The 23,222-nt window shown below is 37.3% G+C and overlaps 2 protein-coding genes and 3 long non-coding RNA genes across 5 annotated transcripts in view; 3 read left to right on the top strand and 2 right to left on the bottom strand.

Annotated features, from left to right (window-relative positions):
* Nucleotides 1-274: 274 nt before the first annotated feature.
* On the bottom strand, nucleotides 275-1,845 carry LOC103514418 (the record flags this gene model as incomplete). Its single annotated transcript, XM_008479294.3, has 4 exons — nucleotides 1,665-1,845; nucleotides 932-1,078; nucleotides 622-789; nucleotides 275-401 (listed from the first exon to the last, which is right to left on the bottom strand). Coding segments are annotated over exons 2-4 (384 nt in total), but the record flags the coding sequence as incomplete, so codon positions are not given.
* Nucleotides 1,846-2,674: 829 nt separating this feature from the next.
* LOC108251818 (cleft lip and palate transmembrane protein 1-like protein) lies at nucleotides 2,675-15,499 on the top strand. The gene is made up of 6 exons (XM_008479292.3): nucleotides 2,675-2,855; nucleotides 3,431-4,100; nucleotides 4,348-4,819; nucleotides 5,310-5,633; nucleotides 6,185-6,300; nucleotides 14,746-15,499. Exons 1-6 carry the CDS (start codon nucleotides 2,837-2,839, stop codon nucleotides 14,858-14,860), a joined length of 1,716 nt encoding a protein of 571 aa, XP_008477514.1. The 5' UTR covers nucleotides 2,675-2,836; the 3' UTR covers nucleotides 14,861-15,499.
* On the bottom strand, nucleotides 10,383-21,405 carry LOC113469566. The gene is made up of 2 exons (XR_003392935.1): nucleotides 21,150-21,405; nucleotides 10,383-11,407 (listed from the first exon to the last, which is right to left on the bottom strand). It is a non-coding gene; the product is annotated as an uncharacterized LOC113469566 (long non-coding RNA).
* Nucleotides 15,558-23,222, top strand: part of LOC103514416 — a 78,150-nt gene continuing 70,485 nt past the window's right edge. The window contains exon 1 of the long non-coding RNA XR_003392933.1: nucleotides 15,558-15,747. This is a non-coding gene — a long non-coding RNA (uncharacterized LOC103514416). The remainder of the gene's footprint in view (nucleotides 15,748-23,222) is intronic.
* On the top strand, nucleotides 17,329-22,464 carry LOC113469567. The gene is made up of 2 exons (XR_003392936.1): nucleotides 17,329-17,623; nucleotides 22,358-22,464. It is a non-coding gene; the product is annotated as an uncharacterized LOC113469567 (long non-coding RNA).

Below are 23,222 nucleotides of genomic sequence, written 5' to 3'. Positions count from 1 at the left end.
TCTATGGCTTGTCTGGGAATGAGGCCACACCCTCCGTATTACCATCTGAGTTTCTTGACCACTGTCTGGTATTGAACCAATCCTCTCCTAATTACCAGGCAAGTGTTTTGATCACTACACTACTCATACATAGTTGATTCAAATGGTGATTTTCATACAAATAACAAGTGAATTTACTACATTGCTAAAGGTTCTTAATCGCCACTTTTGAGTTCATAGTCCACTAGACTAACAATACACTACTACTAAGGTTGGTTGGTTAGTTGGTACCCACCTTGATTTCTTTGGATAGACAAGAGAAGGAAATGATGAGTTGGTCCATGGCCATTGTAAGAGTGGGTACTTGTGGGATCGGCAGAGATTTGTTCATGCATGTGAACAGACAGTATGGCCCCACCACTCTGCTAACAAAGAAATCAAATGGTTTTTAACTTTAACATTAGAGTTAGAGTAGTCGTTTTTCATTAACACTTTGTTGGCTAATGAAAACATTAAGCTTTAACTGCTGAGTGATTTAAATTGTTATTCTGTTATAAATTAATATTTATTTAAGCTATGACAATAAATAGGTACCTAAATTATATGAAAATTTATTGGGGGCATGAAAATAATCATACTTACAAGCATGTCCCAGAAGAAACAATTTTGTCATAAAAATCACCGGAAAACTTTTCAAAGACAAAAATGTGATTTTTTGTGAACTTGTGTTTTGGGTCCATCGGGTCTTTGACCCAGTCTACGAGTAGTTTATTACTAACACATTCTTCATAGCATTCTTGCATCCCGGAGGAACTCTCATCCTCAGAGCTATAGTTTGGATCCAGAATGAAATGGATTTTGATTTTCTTTAAACTTTTGTTAATGTCATTGGGTGGCATTTTTATTTGTTTTTCTCTGTTCTTTTGGTTGATAGGAAACTGTAATCCCGGAGGAACTCTCATCCTCAGAGCTATAGTTTGGATCCAGAATGAAATGGATTTTGATTTTCTTTAAACTTTTGTTAATGTCATTAGGTGGCATTTTTATTTGTTTTTCTCTGTTCTTTTGGTTGATAGAAAACTGTAGCCTATGGATACATCTGTAACAGAAGAAAAGACAAAATAATTAATATGCAGATATTTCTCCTACATTTTTGTTCAAATTCAAACCTTCATGTTGGTATACCTACCGTAACAATATAGATAATATGAGGTTTTGTTTTAGCCTTTTCTTGGTCTGTCTGTATCTCTTTTCTTTAACTGTTTGATTATTGAGTCAGTGAAATCCAAGTTCTCTAATCAATGCCAGCTATCTTTATTTTGTGAAACCTACATTTTTGTTCAAATTCAAACCTTCATGTTGGTATACCTACCGTAACAATATAGATAATATGAGGTTTTGTTTTAGCCTTTTCTCTGTCTGGCTGTCTGTATCTCTTTATTTTAACTGTTTGATTATTGAGAATATTGAGTCAGTGAAATCCAAGTTCTCTAATCAATGCCAGCTATCTTTATTTTGTAAATTTCTTACTAGTGGCACAATACACCTGACATTACACTCAACTAATTTACCTGTGTTGAGCAAATACTGAACACACCTGTGCTATATCTTTTATTTCTTCATAGTTTTTGGGCACAAAGGGAACATTACAAAAGGTAGGATATTGGATATATGTAGGTAACTACCTGAGTTTTGATGATCTCTAGTTTCATGGGATTGGTGATTCCGTCTCCAGCTCCAGCATAGCACTTAGATAAGAGATGAGGGTACAACAGACATTTATCAGTAATTTTACATGGCTTTTATCAGCGAATTACCTTCCAAAAATTCAATTTGAGTGACAGACTGACAGATTGAAATAGCAATTAGCAAATTACACTCAACTAATTTACCTGTGTTGAGCAAATACTGAACACACCTGTGCTATATCTTTTATTTCTTCATAGTTTTTGGGCACAAACGGAACATTACAAAAGGTAGGATATTGGATATAGGTAACTACCTGAGTTTTGATGATCTCTGGTTTCACGGGATTGGTGATTCCGTCTCCAGCTCCAGCATAGCACTTAGATAAGAGATGAGGGTACAACAGACGTTTATCAGTAATAAATTTTACATGGCTTTTATCAGCGAATTACCTTCCAAAAATTCAATTTGAGTGACAGACTGAAATAGAAATAGCAATAGACAATAGCAATAGCAATATTATTAGCCGAAAAACGGTTTGTTTTCGTATTTTTTTCTTTCTTCCGAAAATCGGTCTACCCTCCAAATTTCGAAATTCCGCACTGATAAAAGTAAACATTGGACCTCGGGCTCCGGCACTGAGCACAGAGAAATTTTAAAATTTGTAAAAATGTAAACGCAGGTGTGCTCTATTGCTCATTTGCCTAGGGACAAGAAAGGTCATTGCTCATATCTCTGGAACGGGAAGGGTACAAAATAAACAGCTACTTAGGTAGGTACCTGATTTCTTTTCGAAAAGCGTGATTTTTACCAGCTCCTTGATTTTTACTACAGTTGAAAGTTGAAAGTACTGTGCAGCACGTCAAAATGAAAAAATCCTAGTTCCTAGTTGGCCCTTGTGTTGGGTCTTGTTGGCCGGGCCAAGTTGACTGTCGACAAAAGTTGATGCAACACGCAACACACCACGCGTTTTATTTTTGAAATGCAGTGCCGGCTCTGCGATTTGTTCGAGGTTCGAGGGGAATATTTTTTTTTCTGAAAACTGGAAAGGAAAAGCCGAAAAAGAAGAATTTCCCAGCAAGAAAAGTTGGGAACTAAAGAATCTCTTATCCCCTCTTTCCCTGATCTAGACTAGATCCTCACACCATGTATTTCTACTTATTGGAATTGAATGTTCACTCAAAATAGTGGTAAGTGTCTATATCATACCCTGCTTGTTACAAACTTACTTAATACTTGTCAACCAAAGCACTTAGCAGTCTTTGCACGCCCATAGGTCAGTTACCCACTTCAGTTATTATCACCAAAAATTAACAGGTACTCACTCTAACCCAAGGCAACCAAATCAAGACGTCAGGTACCTGACAAGAGGTCAATATGTTATACCAACACTTGGCAAGTGGCAAGCTAATATTCAGAGAAAATACCTTAATAGTCAATCTAGCATCTTAGATCCTAAAACTCGTCAGTTCAGGAATAACCTGTAACTGTGAAAGTACCTATGTTAGAAGACAAGTCTGAGGAAATAAAAAGAAACTTCCTATTTTCCTAGGGAGACAGAGAGATAAACCTGCAAAAAATAGGACTTACTACCATCTCAAAATCAAATATACCCTGGTTGGGAATGGAACAACCATAGCGCCCATAAGGAAGGCAAGCTACCTTCCTCAAAATTTAAAGTATTTCAAATCTGTTTAATCAAAGGGTTAGGTTTCACTTTCCTCAAAGTTTTCCCATGGCCTTATCTTTTCTTATCTTGTTTCAGATTCATGCTTTCCAAGACAAAGCTGTTGTGGTAATACTCTTAGTAATAGGTATCCAGTGAAAGACATAATCATGAGCATACTATCACATATTTCCTTATCAAAGATTGTAATCTCAGTGGGCCTGGGATTTATGATCCATTCCGTCTGGAGTATTTACAAGCTGTCCCTCCCACCTGATTGTCCCGTAGAAAGAACATGTTTGAAATCAAGCTTGTTGAGAAATCCTAAACTGGAACTAATATTATTTTCATCGGTAAAAGAGAAGCCCACTGGTAGAGATGTAGAATTAATTCTAGAGAAGAAGAAATTTGATTACAATCAGGCATTTGAAGAGAATATTAAATTGAATGTGCCCTACAAGACCAGAATGAATGGAACTTTGTTCCTGCATATGTTTATCATTGCTCACCGACCTAATCAGAATTGGGATTGGGACAGTCTAGCAAGACACAGCAATCAATATGAGATCAAAGTGTACAGAAAAGTACCCCTATCTAAATATGCCTTGCCTCCAGATAGAACTTTTCATTTGTTGAGTGAAGAGGGTCCTCAGCAAAAGTCAAGAAAACCTGTAACCCATATTAAATCTCTCATTGAATTCAATATGCTCATAGATGTACACAAGTTTCCCAGGCTGGAGATTCCTTTTGAACTGTACAACTATTTCAGGTAGGTATTGAAACATCATGATCAAATAATATTGGAATTTGGTTAAAATTCCAAAGTTATTCTTTCTCTCTCTCACCCCTCTCTCCCTCTCACTTTCCTCTCTTCTCTCTCTCTCTCTTATCTCCTTCTCTCTTTTTCTCTCTCTTATCTCCCTCTCTCTTCTCTCTCCCCCTCTCTCTTCCCCCTTCCTTCCCTCTTTCTTCCTTTGATTATTTCTATAAATACTTCATTGTCTTTTTCTTTTCAGGATTTCCAACAACGAATTCCTCCCCATTGTTGCCTACAATCTTCTCAATGACCGCAACACCTTCTTGAAAGAAGTCAAACCCGATACCAATGAAATGGAAATTCAATTCAAATATTCTCCCATCAGCTACGGGAAACTCCGTCTCATGCTGCACGTAGAAGCATCATTCAAAAGCATTGCACAGATGGGATTTTCTGACAAAGAAATTGACGATGTGAAGTCCATGTTTGCCGATACTCACTTGTATGTGTTTCTCACGACTATGGTTGTGTCGTTTGTGCATTTGCTGTTCGACTTCTTGGCGTTCAAGAATGACGTGAGCTTTTGGAAGAATAGAAAAAACACAGTGGGCATCTCCGTGAGAAGTGTCATGTGGCGAACTTTCAGTCAAATTGTCGTCTTTCTGTATCTGCTTGATGAGAATACCTCTTACTTGGTTCTCATACCGAACGGAATCAGCGGTGTCATTGAGGTAGGTTCTACTTGGAATTCCCGCCACACACTTTAAACTTGAAAATCGCTGGAGAGACCTGATATGCTCAGTCCAGGCCTTTCTGTCTACCGTACCGTGTGTGTATATTTGATTTCGTTGAAATTCAGTTGTTAAAGTTCCTCTATCACCAATTATCCACCACCGCGTACGATTTTTTTTTTTTTTTTTTTTTTAGATAGGTGGTACAAAATAGTTACATATGAAGTGGCCGCCGCTATGTGTTGTTATCAGGTGTCCTTTAATTGAAAAAGAAATCCAAATCCCTCTATAGATAGAGGATTCCTGGATTTCTGGTACACGCCCTCTCCCCGTTTAAAAATTTTTTTTTTTTTTTTTTTTTTTTTTTTTTTTACAAAGTAAGCATTTCCAATGCCGAAAGTTTGTTTTTTTTTTTTTTTTAATTATCTTGTAAATTACTTCTGGTCCTAAGCTAACAGTCTAAATAAACCCCCATGAATTTCTTCCACAGGTATGGAAGCTGTTGAAGATCTTCAAGTTCGACTCTCGGTCGTGGCGATTCGTGCGTAAAACCGAGTCCGCTCACGAGCGCCGCACTACAGCGTACGATTTAGAAGCGATGCGATACCTTTCCTACATCCTATACCCTCTGTGTCTCGCTACAGCCGTGTACTCGTTTGTGTATTCAGAACACAAGAGTGTCTACTCGTGGCTGTTGCGGAGTTTGGTGAACGCCGTGTATGCGTTTGGATTTATCTTCATGCTACCGCAGCTGTTTATCAACTACAAGCTCAAGTCTGTCGCTCATTTGCCCTGGAGAACTTTCATGTACAAGGTAATATTTTAGCAATAACCTTCGTGCCCGAATGGGTTAATTAAAATTAGGGGTGTTTTTTTTTTATCAAGATAATCTAATGAATCCGGATTCGACTGATTCATTATCTGGATTCTTGGACTGCCTTCATTTTTCTTACAAAGAGATGTTTTTTTACTTCTCTCTTTGGAATCCCTCTCTTCTACCAAACGAATCCAGTCCCACAGCGGATCCCTTGGATTCACTGGATTTGGAGGGGGGGGACTATTGTGTTTAATTCTCCAATCTCCATCAGCCTTGATGGTGTAGTGGTCAAGACGCTCGCCTAGTACACAAGAGATCGTGGGATCAATCCCATCCGAGGTATTAATGATTTTTTATCAGGGATATTCTTCGAGAAATTGACCACATTAATACTAGAGCTGGGGTATTGTTATTATTACCTAGGTACCTTTGGTCCTTTCTTTTTTGTGCTTCAAATGCACCGTGCTTCATGAAATACAAAGTTTTCTGGACACGAGATTTTTATAAAGATTGCATTTTCATGTGTTTCGTTTTGTTTCTTCCCCCAGGCATTCAATACATTCATAGACGACGTGTTTGCGTTTCTCATCACAATGCCCACCATGCATCGACTAGCTTGTTTCCGAGATGACATCATCTTCCTTATCTACCTCTATCAGAGATGGTGAGTTCATACAATCAACCCCCTAACAACATCGATGGTAGGGTAGATGTTTTCCTTACGGTTATTACGTACGTTATATCGTACGTCGTAGGATCTATCTTAATTGACGGAGGTCTTATCGTCCGGAAAGGAAAACAGAACAGGAGAAACTCAGCCGTTCCGAGAACGAATTGTATCTGTTTCGTAGATTGGTACAAGCTTAACCCAACTGTTAAGGCTGTTTGCCCCTACACCCAAGTCTCAGAGTGGGCTTTTTGTGCACGGAGTTAAGTTGATGGTATCTGTTTAGGATCAAGTTTACCCCAGGCGGGAATCGAACCCGCGACCTAGTGCTTACATGGCAGGCACACCTACCCTCCAAGCTAACTAGGCTCTTACAAAAAAAAAGATATTTTTTTTTTCAGTTTTTCCCATTATAATTTTGCTTTGAGCTTGTATTTTGAGATGCACTCAGCTTTTACACATTCATGAGGACAACTACTGTGGGTAGCTGTTTATAAGAAGTGACCAATGGAAGCCTTAAAATGCAAAAAGACAAGTAATGATGGAGTGGGGTGTGGGCTATGACATAAGTAGTCTTACCTTAGCTTGAAGCTTGGCTTCCTCTGGATTTGACTTAGCACTCAAGAACACAACTACTTTGTACAGTATAAAAAGAACTATAGCTAACAGAAAACACTTTATAATGTTTGAACGGACAAACATTTTATTGGACGTTGTTTTTCTTTGCATTTACAACTAAATATTGAACTTTTGAACACTAGAATTGATCAGTTTGGGGTTGAGACTAGAAAATATGGGCCATAGAGGGAAATTGGGCTAAAGGAACTTGGTTTTCAAGTATTTTCGGAATGAATTTTGCTTATTTTAAGCAATAAAAATTGATTATGATGTCAGCTTTTCGTGCTGATAAAAAATAAAAATTGATTAGATTTTTAGATTTTAACAAAAACCCTCTTTTGTTCTTTTAAAAGAATTTAAAGAATTCAAATTTGAATATTCCCGCTTCAAAAATTATCTTCAATCAAAACGCTATCTAGTGGTGAATTTTGAAGCTACTCATGATTTTTTTTTACTTTCTATTACCTTCATACGGGGGACCTTTTATTAGTTGAGTGTAATGAAATCGTCTAAATTCTAAATAATTTTAACTTACCAAACAAATGAGATCAGATTTTAGAACAAATGAGATTACTTTTGAAGCTACTCATGATTTTTTTTTACTTTCTATTACCTTCATACGGGGGACCTTTTATTAGTTGAGTGTAATGAAATCGTCTAAAATTCTAAATAATTTTAACTTACCAAACAAATGAGATCAGATTTTAGAACAAATGAGATCAATTTAGAAAATGCAACTGAGGAAGTGAGTTTGATTAAAATAAGACAGGAAAATATCTTGATAAAATTAAACCCCATTTTATGGATCTCGAAATTAGAAACCTTCTTGCCAATGACTAGAAATAAATTTCCTCGCATTGGAGCACTGAAGTTAAGCAACGTATCGCGTGGTTGGTATCCGCAAGTGCAAGTGGCATCATCTAACTATACTTAGCAGATAGCAGGTAACGCCTAGTGAGTTTGATTAAAATAAGACAGGAAAATATCTTGATAAAATTAAACCCCATTTTATGGATCTCGAAATTAGAAACCTTCTTGCCAACGACTAGAAATAAATTTCCTCGCATTGGAGCACTGAAGTTAAGGAACGCAAGTTCAAGTGGCATCATCTAACTATACTTAGCATCTGCTAAGTATAGTTAGATGATGCCACTATAGCAGGTAACGCCTAGAGATTAAAATAAAGTACAAACTTAATTATCAATAAATAATTAAATTACAAATATTACCAATGTATTTTTTCTCTAATATAATATGGAACGTTAATGAGACGAAATATCACAGATTACACCTGACAAACTAGGTTGCCGATAAAACATAAAGCTATGAATGCTATGATAATGAAGAGAGTTGAACCTTCTGCAATTCTGCAATCTGCATAGGCCTGCATTCCATAAAAAAAAAACTTCGCACTTCGCAAAAGTTATGACTGATAGCTTGGAGGGTAGCGCGTCTGCCTTGTAAGCGCTAGGTTGTGGGGTCGATTCCCACCCGGGGCGGATTTTATCCTGAACAGATAAGGTTCGTTCTCGGAACGGCTGGCTTTATCCTATCCTGTCTACAAATATTACCAATGTATTTTTTCTCTAATATAATATGGAACGTTAATGAGACGAAATATCACAGATTACACCTGACAAACTAGGTTACTGATAAAACATAAAGCTATGAATGCTATGACAATGAAGAGAATGTGCACTTGCCCATAATATTAATGATAATAATCCATATTACATAGTTTGAACCTTCTGCAATTCTACAATCTGCACAGGCCTGCATTTCATAAAAAAAAAAAACTTCGCACTTTGCAAAAGTTATGACTGACAGCTTGGAGGGTAGCGCGTCTGCCTTGTAAGGTCGTGGGGTCGATTCCTACCCGGGGCGGATTTTATCCTGAACAGATAAGGTTCGTTCTGGGAACGGCTGGCTTTATGACGATAAGACCCAACAATTACAGTTCCCCCAAAAAAAAAAAAAAAAAAAAAAAAAAATGAAGTACAAAGTTGTAAAAGTCGATTTCAGGAATACCAAAACTTGAAAATGGTTGATATTGTTGTTACCTCGTTATGGGAGTTTTTTTTCCCAGAGATTTTTAGGGAAGTGCAATACCTCCATACTTTTCATATTGAGCCTCTTAGAAAATCAGCATTGAAAAAGATATTATGAAAACAAGTTGACACTAGAGAGAATGTGGAGGGAAAGAATAGAAACAGGCAGTAGGTCTAGTGATAAAAACTAAGTAGAAACGCGCTCGTCATTTGTCTTTTGGAAGGCTTAAACAAGCTTGTCTGCAAGCAAGACGCCTGAAAAGCTGAAGGGTCAAACAAAATCACCAGCGCTTTTACATGATCAAAAGCACCGCGTATCGATCGTGAAGTTAAGTATCGTCGTACGTGGTTTTTATCTGAACGGGTGACTATCTGGGCACACTGTTTTCCACCATGTAGAAGAAACATTTCTCTTCCTTTGCGTAGGTTGTCGTTAAGTATCGTCGTACGTGGTTTTTATCTGAACGGGTGACTATCTGGGCACACTGTTTTCCACCATGTAGAAGAAACATTTCTCTTCCCCTGCGTAGGTTGTCACTCTCCAAATAAAATTCTTTTCGTTTGACTTTCTCAATTGTTACCTTATCAGAGGCTCTCTCCTTTGCTGGTCTTTATATCAAAAGCTTTTCATTTGATTTCCGCAAATGTTACCTTATCAGGAGCTTTATCAGAGGTTCCCTCCTTTGCTACTCGTTTGATCGAGCTAATCTTTTAACGAAAAGATTCAAAAGCTTCTCATTTGGCTTTCTCCAACCTGGAATTTCCTCAGTTGCTTTTCTTGTCTTTTCCGATTTTCTTTTTTTCTTCTTCCACCACTTCGTTAGATTCCGCAGTCATATCGGAATTTTCATCCAGTCTTCGTTTATCAACGGGATACAGCCTGGAAAAAGCAAACAAGGGAATGTATTACATGACTAATTCTTTGTGTAATATACTAAGTCCGGGGTGCCACAAAATGACATATGCTCTGACTCCCAAGGTGTCTTTCATTCCCACAATCCTGATCAATGGAAATCAATACAATCAGGCACACATATTGAAAAACCTGTGGGGCAGCGTTTGTGCATTGTTCCCAGAGGTAAGTTGAGGGGGATATTCCACAAGCCCAAGTATTACTTATACACAAAAAGCCCACTCTAAGGCTTAGGTGTAGGGGCAAACTGCCCTAGAGGCTGGGTTAAGCTTCTGCAAATCTTTACTTAAAATCAGACAAAGTGTTCAATAGTTATGATGAAATGAACGAACAACAAGAACTAAAGGGAAAATTGTTTGTTTAAATTTAAAACAAACTTTGTTTGTTTCTTTTTTCTGTCTTTCAAATTTCTATTCCAATTAGTACTTTTTGTTTAGCTTTGATTTCTTTTTGCTCTGTATTTCACAGTCCAGTCAGCCCAAGGAGTGCAGCAGATGAAATTTAAACCCGCTATCATCCCTTAAATCCATGGTTATCCTAGGCCTAGTCTTCATTTTGGCAACCATGGTCTTTCTCATCAAGTGGCTTACGACGGCACTTATAAAACATCGACAACATCGTCATCATCGTCATCGCTTTCATCAGCGACATATGATTGTAACGTGCAGCACGCTGAGGTCTGGTCTTACCTAACATACTGGTTCCGCAGGTAAACTTATAACTAGTCTGGGGATTAACACCCCCTTGCGAATTCTCTTCAAATAAGTTAATTTAAATACACCTCAACAAGTAGCTCAACTTGAATAAGCGGTTAAAAAAGAAGTTTTTTCTCTGTCGGACCGTGTGTGGCGGACAGAGATTTCAACTTCTAGGCTAGGCTCTCAGATTAGAAGACTGAAGTCGCAAGCTTTTTCCGCCATACACGTTCGGATTTTTGGACAGACCGAGCATGGCTGGTCTTTTGTGATCTCCAAATGGGTAGCTTCGTAAAAAATCTCGAAAATAGGGTACTTCCTTCTAAATTATTTAAGTTGTACAAAATTAGATACAGTAGGTAATAGGTCCCTACATACTCGTATTTGGATTAATTATGTGATTTTTTTTTTTTTTTTATATTGTAAAAATGGACGCGATTAATTTATTTCTTCCCTTGTTCTAAGGAAATCATTGGCAACTTTTCAGAAAATTTTCAATCCAGTTCAGCACTATTGTCAATACATTTTTGTAATATTTTTCATTGTTTTTACATACACACGTAGTTTTAACTTCCAGAAAAAGTGTGATATAGTCAATTATGTCTCAATGTTTATTTGGAAGTAAAAAAAATATTGTTGTATTTTTTGTTCATTTACGCTGTAATATTAGTTTATGTGGGCTTATTTACTTAAGTTGTGTACTTGCTATATATTTTGTACTTTTAGTTGTTAATACATTTTGGGAACGGGTTTTACTGTATCAAAAGATCAATAATCACTCAAAGTGAGTGAATTGGACATTGTTAAATTTTGAACAAAATTGTTTATACCTATTATACTTTTGTTGCACAAATTTTTAATTTATTGAAAAATATACCTTTTGGCTTCAACTTTTGGCTGATTATATTTATAATCCATGACTTGGTTTCGTTTACTTATTGCTATAAGAACAGTGTACAAAAAAGACTTTGAATATTATTTAAAAATATTTAATTTATTGTCTATTGTCGCAGTAAATTGTAAAAATAATATCAAATATAAAATAGCGATTGTAACATTAACATGATTACATGGCGTAATCGCGTAATATTAGGTTAATTGTACATGCTCGTTCAAATACCTACTTCAAGAAGACATAGCATTAAAAAAAAAAACCTAAATTTGGGTCATTAAAGAAAACGCAGTTTTTGCTTCACAAGAAAGCTAAAACCATTATAGTATCATCAAACTCTTATGTCTCCTATAGTATCACCAAACCTCTCAGAAATGCATTTTGAAGGACTCATTTCACTGTAGGACGTACAGATTGTACAGTGGATCATCAAATGAAAACCCTCCTTGGGTTCCTACTTAATAAATTCTTACAAATACCCCCCGTACGGTCCGTACCCTGTACCGTAATTATTGTACGATCCCGTATATCCCAGCCCTGTTCTGTCTCCGTAATAGTATGGTCCCGTATACCCTCTGGACCAGCCACTATACGGTCTCCCGTACGTATAATAACTACCGTACAGGGAGGACGGATAATTGTACGGATATTTATACACGGGAACGCCCAGTCCGTACCCAATCCATATGGTGTTGTCTGTCTCCATATCATCTTTTCCCTTGGTAGGCGTAACCGTGTCTTGTTTAGGGTAAAAGTTCTTCTTCTCGTCTCCTATCTTGTGTGTCTTGACAGTTTTCCGTACGTGCTTGGGTTTCACGTAGTCTTGCTTATCGTACACGACATACGGTTCACTTTGCTCCGCCTTCAGGTCTTTCTCATCATCGATAATAGTCGCGTACGGTTGAACATCGATGTGTCTCAGAGTGGCTTCCTCACCGGATGACGCGTTGGGTTGCTCACCGCTGGACTTGGTGATCTCAACGTTGAGCAGAGAGTATAGTTTGGGCAGCGATTGTTTGAGATGAGCGTACAGTTTTGCTTTGACGTCTTTGCTTTTGTCTTCGCTTGGGTCATCGAATTTATTGTTAGGTTTCTTAATGTATTCTTCTTTCTTGATATCCTGAGGTTTCTCTTCTTGTAGGATGGTGACGGATTTGACTTTGGCTTTGTCGGTCTCTTCTGATTTATCGTCTCTGGTCATGATGTGTGGCATGGCTTGGATGGCTGCATAGACGATGCTGGGTTGATGTAGGTCAACATTTTCCTACGTTTCTGAGAAAGTTGCTTTCTTCCAGTTTCGTCAAACAAGAATCGTGAAAATAACTACACGTACTAGGCTATCTAACATTGGAACTGTGTCTGAAGTAACCACCCAAGAAAAGGTGGTAATATTTTTAAAGTTTTAGGGAAGTATGACGGAAGTCTACGAATTTTTAGACTCCCAATCTTTCGTGAAAAAAATGATTTCCATTACAACACCTTTTTAAACAGGACCTTTTATTCTAGGATGTACAGTTTCCAATATCTAGTAGGTAGTTTTGTTACGAGTGTATTTTTGCATTAGGTCAACATTTTCCTACGTTTCTGAGAAAGTTGCTTTCTTCCAGTTTCGTCAAACAAGAATCGTGAAAATAACTACACGTACTACTGTACCTATTACACAAATCTAAAAACCTTTTTTTTTTTTTTTTTTTGAAGAAACCTTAACAACGGAGTTAGGTATTATCGTCCCAAAATCAAACAAAGACGGAGGGGTAGAAGAAAGCCAGCTATTACAAGAACGAAACTTACGGCTGGCCAATGATCTTACCACGAAACTTACTTAACTGTTTATGAAAAATTTCGCCCGGGGCGGGAATCGAATCCGCGTACTTACCCAAACTATCCTGAGAAGCTTGCACACTATTCAAGTCCTCTCGAGGCTTCTCCTCAACATGATGGTTGATTTTAGGAGTTGTCTTCACACTGGATGTTGCCAGATGTTGCAAGTCCTGGGAGTTATCCAGATCGATACGCTCGATAATTTCATTGTTGATCACTTCATAACCGGCACACACTCGTGATACCACGAGGCAAACCTGGAAAAATAGCGTAAATGACGTAAATTTGGGAACTAATATTGCGTGATTGGTTTTTCCCTTAAAATCACCGGAATGGAGAGACAGAATTTGAAACCCTCAAAAAATTAAGCAAAAGTTGGTACAAGCAGATACCTACTTGTACCTATTTACCCATATTCTTCCTTTTCAAAAAGTGGAAAACCTGGGTCAGGGCACCTAGGATTTCAAAAAGTGGAAAGATAAGGATAGGATTTTTCGGGTAAAATATTGTTTTGGTTTTATTTTTGAAATGCAGTGCCGGCTCTGCGATTTGTTCGAGGTTCGAGGGGAATATTTTTTTTTCTGAAAACTGGAAAGGAAAAGCCGAAAAAGAAGAATTTCCCAGCAAGAAAAGTTGGGAACTAAAGAATCTCTTATCCCCTCTTTCCCTGATCTAGACTAGATCCTCACACCATGTATTTCTACTTATTGGAATTGAATGTTCACTCAAAATAGTGGTAAGTGTCTATATCATACCCTGCTTGTTACAAACTTACTTAATACTTGTCAACCAAAGCACTTAGCAGTCTTTGCACGCCCATAGGTCAGTTACCCACTTCAGTTATTATCACCAAAAATTAACAGGTACTCACTCTAACCCAAGGCAACCAAATCAAGACGTCAGGTACCTGACAAGAGGTCAATATGTTATACCAACACTTGGCAAGTGGCAAGCTAATATTCAGAGAAAATACCTTAATAGTCAATCTAGCATCTTAGATCCTAAAACTCGTCAGTTCAGGAATAACCTGTAACTGTGAAAGTACCTATGTTAGAAGACAAGTCTGAGGAAATAAAAAGAAACTTCCTATTTTCCTAGGGAGACAGAGAGATAAACCTGCAAAAAATAGGACCCAAACGATGTAAACCGCTGTTTTGCATATTGCCTGGAGGTCAGTCAGCTAATTTTCGTATTCCTTATTGCCAATCAGTTGAGTTTTACGATCCCGAAAGTGGTTTTTCCTGTACTACTGAAAAATGGTACAACTTTTCCGAAATTTTCTTTCGCTTAACGATGTAAACCGCCGTTTTGCATATTGCCTTATGGTCAGTCAGCTAATTTTCGCACTCCTTATGGCCAATCAGTTGAATTTTGTGTAATCAGTTTTTTAGGTATACCCCCCCGGACTTTAGAGAATTAGTCATGTAATACATTCCCTTGTTTACTTTTTTCCAGGCTATATCCTGTTGATAAACGAAGACTGGATGAAAATTCCGATATGACCGCGGAATCTAACGAAGTGGTGGAAGAAGAGAAAAAGAAAATCGGAAAAGACAAGAAAAGCAACTGAGGAAATTCCAGGTTGGAGAAAGCCAAATGAGAAGCCTTTGAATCTTTTCGTTAAAAGATTAGCTCGATCAAACGAGTAGCAAAGGAGAGAACCTCTGATGTCTGATAAAGCTCCTGATAAGGTAACATTAGCCGAAATCAAATGAAAAGCTTTTGATATAAAGACCAGCAAAGGAGAGAGCCTCTGATAAGGTAACAATTGAGAAAGTCAAATGAAAAGCCTTTTATTCGAAGAGTGACAACCTATGCAGGGGAAGAGAAATGTTTCTTCTACATGGTGGAAAACAGTGTGCCCAGATAGTCACCTGTTCAGATAAAAACCACGTACGACGATACTTAACTTCACGATTGATACGCGGTACTTTTAATCATGTAATAGCGCTGGTGATTTTGTTTTGACCCTTCAGCTTTTCAGGCGTCTTGCTTGCAGACAAAGAAGCTTGTTTAAGCCTTCCAAAAGACAAATGACGAGTGCGTTTCTACTTAGTTTTTATCACTAGACCTACTGCCTGTTTCTATTCTTTCCCTCCACATTCTCTCTAGTGTCAACTTGTTTTCATAATATCTTTTTCAATTCTGATTTTCTAAGAGGTTCAATATGAAAAGTATGGAGGTATTGCACTCCCCTAAAAATCTCTGGAAAAAAACTCCCATAACGAGGTAACAACAATATCAACCATTTTCAAGTTTTGAACCCGCTATCATCCCCTAAATCCATGGTTATCCTAGGCCTAGTCTTCATTTTGGCAACCATGGTCTTTCTCATCAAGCGGCTTACGACGGCACTTATAAAACATCGACAACATCGTCATCGCTTTCATCAGCGACATATGATTGTAACGTGCAACACGCTGAGGTCTGGTCTTACCTAAGATACTGGTTCCGCAGGTAAACTTATAACTAGTCTGGGGATTAACACCCCCTTGCGAATTCTCTTCAAATAAGTTAATTTAAATACACCTCAACAAGTAGCTCAACTTGAATAAGCGGTAAAAAAAAAAAAGTTTTTTTCTGTGTCGGACCGTGTGTGGCGGAAAGAGATCTCAACTTCTAGGCTAGGAGGCTCTCAGATTAGAAGACTGGAATCGCAAGCTTTTTCCGCCAGACACGTTCGGATTTTTGGACAGACCGAGCATGGCTGGTCTTTTGTGATCTCCAAATGGGTAGCTTCATAAAAAATCTCGAAAATAAGGTACTTCCTTCTAAATTATTTAAGTTGTACAAAATTAGATACAGTAGGTAATAGGTCCCTACATACTCGTACTTGGATTAATTATGTGTTTTTTTTTTATATTGTAAAAATGGACGCGATTAATTTATTTCTTCCCTTGTTCTAAGAAGGAAATCATTGGCAACTTTTCAGAAAATTTTCAATTCAGTTCAGCACTACTGTCAATACATTTTTGTAATATTTTTAAGTGTTTTTACATACACACGTAGTTTTAACTTCCAGAAAAAGTGTGATATAGTCAATTATGTCTCAATGTTTATTTGGAAGTAAAAACAAAATATCGTTGTATTTTTTGTTCATTTACGCTGTAATTTTAGTTTATGTGGGCTTATTTACTTAAGTTATAAAAAAAAGACGTTTGACGTTTTTCATTCAGAACCATTTGTCGTTTCCTATGTCTATATAACAGAACCAAGTCCATCACTCATAAAACTGACAAACGTAGGTTATTATCATGTCAGAGAATATGCGAAAGAGACACTCGCCTTTGTTGATGTCAGACTGAAATTGGTTTATGTTGAAACACCGCGTATGTGGGACAATTGAGTATTTTTCTACGATGTACTGCTGTCAAGGACAGACTGGTTTCATATAATAGACTGAAAAAATAATAGGTAGGTACTTGTATTAGGGTATCTTTTGTAAATATGCACTGGTAAGTGTCACAGGAAGTGCCGGGTTCGAAATCGTTGTGTCGCGGTCGCAGAAAAATGTGCTACGTCTAGGGCAAATAGTGGGATTGGAATATTGGATGCTGTTAGACATTCTATGAATCTGTGATCGAGAAACTAGATTTTTCCTTATTAGTGATGAAAATTTTTAAAAATATAAAATAGAATAGGTAAAACTACCTTTTTTCATCTCATGCTGTCTGCGGGACCCTAAACAGTGAGAATACCAGCCTGAACTTTTCCATACCTATTAAAGAAGAAATTTTGAGTGCGAAGGGCATCCACTCGTGAAATTTGTGTAGCCCGAAACCGCATATTCTATTTTGGTTAGATTGCACCAGTCGCTGAACGTTAAAGTTAAGAAACTTCGAGTGAGGCGTGTATCTGGATGAGTGACTTTCGACTAAATTACATAGGTTGTTTGAACTCCATAGAGACAGGAGGGAGGCTAAAAGTTCGGGTATGATCTCTTCTGTAAAACGTATCTACTTCTGTGTGTAAAGCTGTAAACTTTCGACTAAATTACATAGGTTGTTTGAACTCCATAGAGACAGGAGGGAGGCTAAAAGTTCGGGTATGATCTCTTCTGTAAAACGTGCTTCTGTGTGTAAAGCTGTAAAGTATGTATAGTTATTCAAGTTATCCAATCTGCCTTAACCTTGTATTACGAAAACGTCACTTTGGATAAGTGACATCTGACTAAGCTTTCAGTTACTCTCGTTCTTCCTGCCCTTAGCTTTCTTCTCTTCTTCCCACCTATTTAATGCAGTGCTTCTCAAACTGTGTTCCGCGGCACTCTGGTGTGCCGTAAGATTTGGAATGCCGCGGAAGAATAAGAATCTTAAATAGTGTGCCGCGGTATGTGTAGCCAAAACCCAATATCAGCCCAAAGCAATCACCCCAGGCCTGATTGAGAGGCTGACGAAAAACGCCGACCCCGTCTGAACACGGGAAGAAGCGAAGAAAAAAGGAAACCATTTTTTCATCTCATATGAGCAGAATGGAGAGTATACTCGTATGCTCCATGCTCCATTGTTCATCAAGTCATCACCGATGTTTCGTGTCTGTGGCACATGTCCCCCCGCGAAGGAATCTCTTCATTTTCTACACTACTGGTACAATATTGTACGTAGTATTCTTGCTTTGTAGTCAAATCTACGCTTCAATAGGATTAGCACGTTGTAGAATGTAGAAACCTCATGATCAGATTTTCATTATGAACCACGCAAGATACCAAGCAAATGAAGTCTTAGACATAATTGAAGATGTTCGTTTGACTAATTTGTCGAAGCTACGAAAAGTTACTTTGAAAAGCTGATAGACAAATCCCACTAAATCTCGTACCTATGTAGATTCTTACTGAATTGGTGAGAACCCTATAAATGGCCTTCTAAAAGTGCATTAATACGAGTATTTTTTGTCTTGAGTCGGTACTTTAATCGAGTAGCGACCAGTGGCGGCATTATCAATGTAAAAAGATTATTTTGAAATGCGAAAATTGACTGCAAAGGAGGTACTTAGTTAGACACTAAAGTTGTAATAAAGCTTTGCTTTACCACAAATGATTCATTTAAACGCTGATGATGCAGGCGTTATTTTTAGCCCCCGAAAATTTTCCGAGAAAACTGACTGCTAACGTGCTTTTTTTTCGTCCAAATTTTAACGTGAAAAATGACTGTTGGCGTTTATTTTGACCATCAAAATTTGATTATTTGACATGGAAACTGATTACTAGCTAAGTGCAGTTTTGGACGAGTTTGTTCGAATTTGTTTCCTATTAGACATATTTGTTGTTTTGTTGTTTACAAAACTGCGGAAAATTCCCCCCTCCTCCTTCACACTAGACAAGAAACATGGGTGATGTTTTGGAGCGATTGCAATTTTTCACTAGGAAGTGACAGTACCATTAACATGATAGCTTGTGTGTTTAACCTGCTAAGGTTATCTTGTGTGTTTAACAGGAACTAAGTGGTGATAACCAGGATTTTTTCCCCTTTGGGGCGTTTTAACAATACGAACAGGTGGACAAGAAAGTTTATCTCATTTGAAAATTCGACCAATTTCGATCTCTAAAGAGCTTCAATTAGGTCCTACTTTTGGGGCACACAAACAATTTGGGTCTGAGAGGATTTCGACTTTTTTTTTAATTACCTATATTTTTTTCTTATTTTGTTCAACAAAAATATCTTACATACAAGTTTAAGTACATAAAAACAAATGAAGAAAAAAAGTAGGTAAAGAAAGAAAGAAAGATTACAGGAAAATGATAGTACATTGGTCGAAAAATACATCTCTTTAAAATTAATTTGTATGAAAACATGGTTTTATTTCGTAAAATTTCAAATTTTTTGACAGAACATACTATTGTAATCCACATGGGCTTGTAATCTCTGTCAATATACTAAATTTCAAGTCAATCGGCCCAGTAAAAGTGGCTCAAAGTTGGTTAAAAGATTTGACCCAACAGTGATCTCAAATAAAACCATGTAAAAATAGGTTTCTGGGGATGGGTTAACATGATGATCAATGCATACCGGTGTAATTATCATGATTACAAATTAGATAATAACACTGTCAGAAAGCAGTTTACATGTTTTCTCACTTAAAAACTGTCTAGTTTTAGAAAATATTTAAAAAGATTTCTAAATAAGAATTCATCGGTTTATTGACTACAAAACAACGGGAAAACCTACACCTTCATCCAGCCAAGGTAAGTGTATACTGTTTGTTCATGCAAAGTTGCAAAGTGGTAGAATGGCTTGAATGCTGAGCTGCTATTCCTGGTTCTAAATCTGGCTGGTTGGGTCAATGTGAGCACTGGGTAGCTAGTTGATGAATGAAGGTTAAAACCCCTGTCTTGGGTTGACCATTAATCTCAGAACGGTACTTGTGCAGAAGTCAAGTCCGTGGAATATTGCTACCAAAGGAACTGGCACAGACAAGCAGTGACCAGTGTTATTATAGGGTTAGGTCAAACGCAAGAAAGGAGTTTTCACAAATAGAGCAGTGATTAGTGTTATTATAGGGTTAGGTTAAATACAAAAAGGAGCTTTTCTTTTCCACGGATGTGACTTCTGCATAATTACCCTCAGAACTACTGTTGAAAATTAGTAATAGTTAAAAGTAATACTAAATAGGGTTTACAACCCCATTTAGTATTACTACCCACTTATCCAAACAAAGTTACAAAGGTGCATGCTTATTTAATTGTACCTGTATGTGGGCCAAGTTAGCTTACAGCAAGAGGGTCCAAGTTTAAAGCCTTTTAACTTATCAAGTCTTTAGTGATGGGATTTTACCCTCCATTTGCTGACAAACTACCCGCCAAATCACTTTTTTTTTGCGATTTCTTTTATGTGGCAGGATTCTGAAGGAGCTCTTCCACCCAAACTTTGACCTCACCCAACCTTAGTGGGGCCGAGAAAAGCCTGCATATCAGCACGCTATTGCTCACATGATCAACCATCCGGATACTAACCACGCACAACTAAAACTTCAATGATCAATGGATAACTGGTGCATTTAACGTGTTACCGCCTCTGGCTGCACCCCCCAATGATATACTGACCTGACTGAGGTAGAGCTGAAGGCTCAATGAGATGAGTATATCGCCTTGCTTTGATCTTGACACCTAAATCCCAAATTCACCAAGTCCATAACACATTAACAGATCATACTAACTCAGCCGAGAATAGCCCCCTTCCGACCTTGTCATATCACCTCATATGCTACTAATACACCAAGTAAATATCGACCTGAGTCCATTGTAGAACACAAAAATCAATTTACATATGCGGAAATGTCAATACCAATAATTTACAAAGCGGCTTATTATGAAGGTGTTGTTAATGTCCGGAGTTTTTACATAAAATCGTAAATGCATAATAGACATTTTGGAATGGAAAAGAATGATAGATTAGACATAATTGAAGATGTTCGTTTGACTAATTTGTCGAAGCTACGAAAAGTTACTTTGAAAAGCTGATAGACAAATCCCACTAAATTTCGTACCTATATAGATTCTTACTGAATTGGTGAGAACCCTATAAATGGTCTTCTAAAAGTGCATTAATACGAGTATTGTATGTCTTGAGTAGGTACTTTAATCGAGTAGCGACCAGTGGCGGCATTATCAATGTAAAAAGATTATTTTGAAATGCGAAAATTGACTGCAAAGGAGGCACTTAGTTATACACTAAAGTTGTAATAAAGCTTTGCTTTACCACAAAGGATTCATGATTTGATTGGTTGATTATTATGTCTTGACTTGGACTCGAGTGTAGTTAAGAACTAAAGTACAAAGAACTCAGAGATATACGTTATGTATGGCACATTGCATACACATCAGAGATGTCGGGCGTTCATATAAATCGAAACTGCATAATTACCTATTATACTTTTGTTGCACAAATTTTTAATTTATTGAAAAATATACCTTTTGGCTTCAACTTTTGGCTGATTATATTTATAATCGATGATTTGGTTTCGTTTACTTATTGCTATAAGAACAGTGTACATAAAAGACTTTGAATAAAAATATTTAATTTATTGTCTATTGTCGCAGTAAATTGTAAAAATAATATCAAAAATAAAACAGCGATTGTAACATTAACATGATTACATGGCGTAATATTAGGTTAATTTTGTACAATGATCGAAATGCGCATCGTGTAATTGTAAGTAAAAAACATGGTATCTTAAGGCTAAATAATTGAGAAATCACACTGAAAAAAAGTCCATTTCTTTTTAATAGGTATAGGTAATTTTTTCAAATACACTTACCGTCAGCAGAAAGGTGTGTAGCACAAACATTTTGATCTAGCACTGAATCCTCAGATTTGTTTCGGGGCGTGTATCTGGATGAGTGACTTTCGACTAAATTACATAGGTTGTTTGAACTCCATAGAGACAGGAGGGAGGCTAAAAGTTCGGGTAATTCGGGTATGATCTCTTCTGTAAAACGTACTTCTGTGTGTAAAGCTGTAAAGTATGTATAGTTATTCAAGTTATCCAATCTGCCTTAACCTTGTAGGTATTACGAAAACGTCACTTTGGATAAGTGACATCTGACTAAGCTTTCAGTTACTCTCGTTCTTCCTGCTCTTAGCTTTCTTCTCTTCTTCCCACCTATTTAATGCAGTGCTTCTCAAACTGTGTTCCGCGGCACTCTGGTGTTCCGTAAGATTTGGAATGCCGCGGAAGAATAAGAATCTTGAATAGTGTGCCGCGGTGACCATGCTGCCAAGATCATAGTTGTTCCTCACTGAGCCAAAAATATACTAGGTGTCTTTGAATCGAAATTACGAGTTGAGATTTGTCAGTACTTTCCTAATAGTTCCTGCCCTTAGCTTTCTTCTCTTCTTCCCACCTATTTAATTCAGTGCTTCTCAAACTGTGTTCCGCGGCACTCTGGTGTTCCGTAAGATTTGGAATGCCGCGGAAGAATAAAAATCTTGAATAGTGTGCCGCGGTGGCGACAACTTTGAGAAGCGCTTTAAATGATGAGTAGTGACTTGACACTTGACAACCTCCTCTCCTCTTTGATATAATTAAATTTGGCATTATATTGATGAAAATTTGTCTCTTGCCGCGGTAGCGACAACTTTGAGAAGCGCTTTAAATGATGAGTAGTGACTTGACAACCTCCTCTCCTCTTTGATATAATTAAATTTGGCATTTTATATCGATGAAAATTTGTCTCCACCATGCTGCCAAGATCATAGTTGTTCCTCACTGAGCCAAAAATATACTAGGTGTCTTTGAATCGAAATTACGAGTTGAGATTTGTCAATACTTTCCTTATAGGGTAACAGCAAAAGAAGATAAAGTGTCCTAAAGATTAAGCTGTCAGTTCTAAATGGACGTTCCATTACAACACCTTTTTAAACAGGACCTTTTATTCTAGGATGTACAGTTTCCAATATCTAGTAGGTAGTTTTGTTACGAGTGTATCTTTGCATTAGGTCAATATTTTCCTACGTTTCTGAGAAAGTTGCTTTCTTCCAGTTTCTTCAAACCAAGAATCGTGAAAATAACTACACGTACTAGGCTATCTAACATTGGAACTGTGTCTGAAGTAACCACACAAGAAAAGGTGGTAATATTTTTAAAGTTCTAGGGAAGTATGACGGAAGTCTACGAATTTTTAGACTCCCCATCTTTCGTGAAAAAAATTAGGTCAACATTTTCCTACGTTTCTGAGAAAGTTGCTTTCTTCCAGTTTCGTCAAACAAGAATCGTGAAAATAACTACACGTACTAGGGTAACTAGGCTATCTAACATTGGAACTGTGTCTGAAGTAACCACACAAGAAAAGGTGGTAATATTTTTAAAGTTTTAGGGAAGTATGACGGAAGTCTACGAATTTTTAGACTCCCAATATTTCGTGGAAAAAAAATTACCGTCAGCAGAAAGGTGTGTAGCACAAACATTTTGATCTAGCACTGAATCCTCAGATTTGT

This window comes from Diaphorina citri, unplaced genomic scaffold (genome assembly GCF_000475195.1).
Source record: "Diaphorina citri unplaced genomic scaffold, Diaci psyllid genome assembly version 1.1 scaffold1137, whole genome shotgun sequence".
Lineage (NCBI taxonomy): Eukaryota > Metazoa > Arthropoda > Insecta > Hemiptera > Psyllidae > Diaphorina > Diaphorina citri.
Note: the sequence above shows the minus strand (reverse complement) of the source record. Positions and strands in the feature narration are given on the sequence as shown.

What these genes read in the sequence shown, in the direction of transcription:
- LOC108251818 (XM_008479292.3), top strand. An exon ending in GAACTGTACAACTATTTCAG is followed by an intron (nt 4,101 to 4,347) that starts GTAGGTATTGAA and finishes TTTTCTTTTCAG; the next exon opens with GATTTCCAACAACGAATTCC. An exon ending in GAATCAGCGGTGTCATTGAG is followed by an intron (nt 4,820 to 5,309) that starts GTAGGTTCTACT and finishes TTTCTTCCACAG; the next exon opens with GTATGGAAGCTGTTGAAGAT.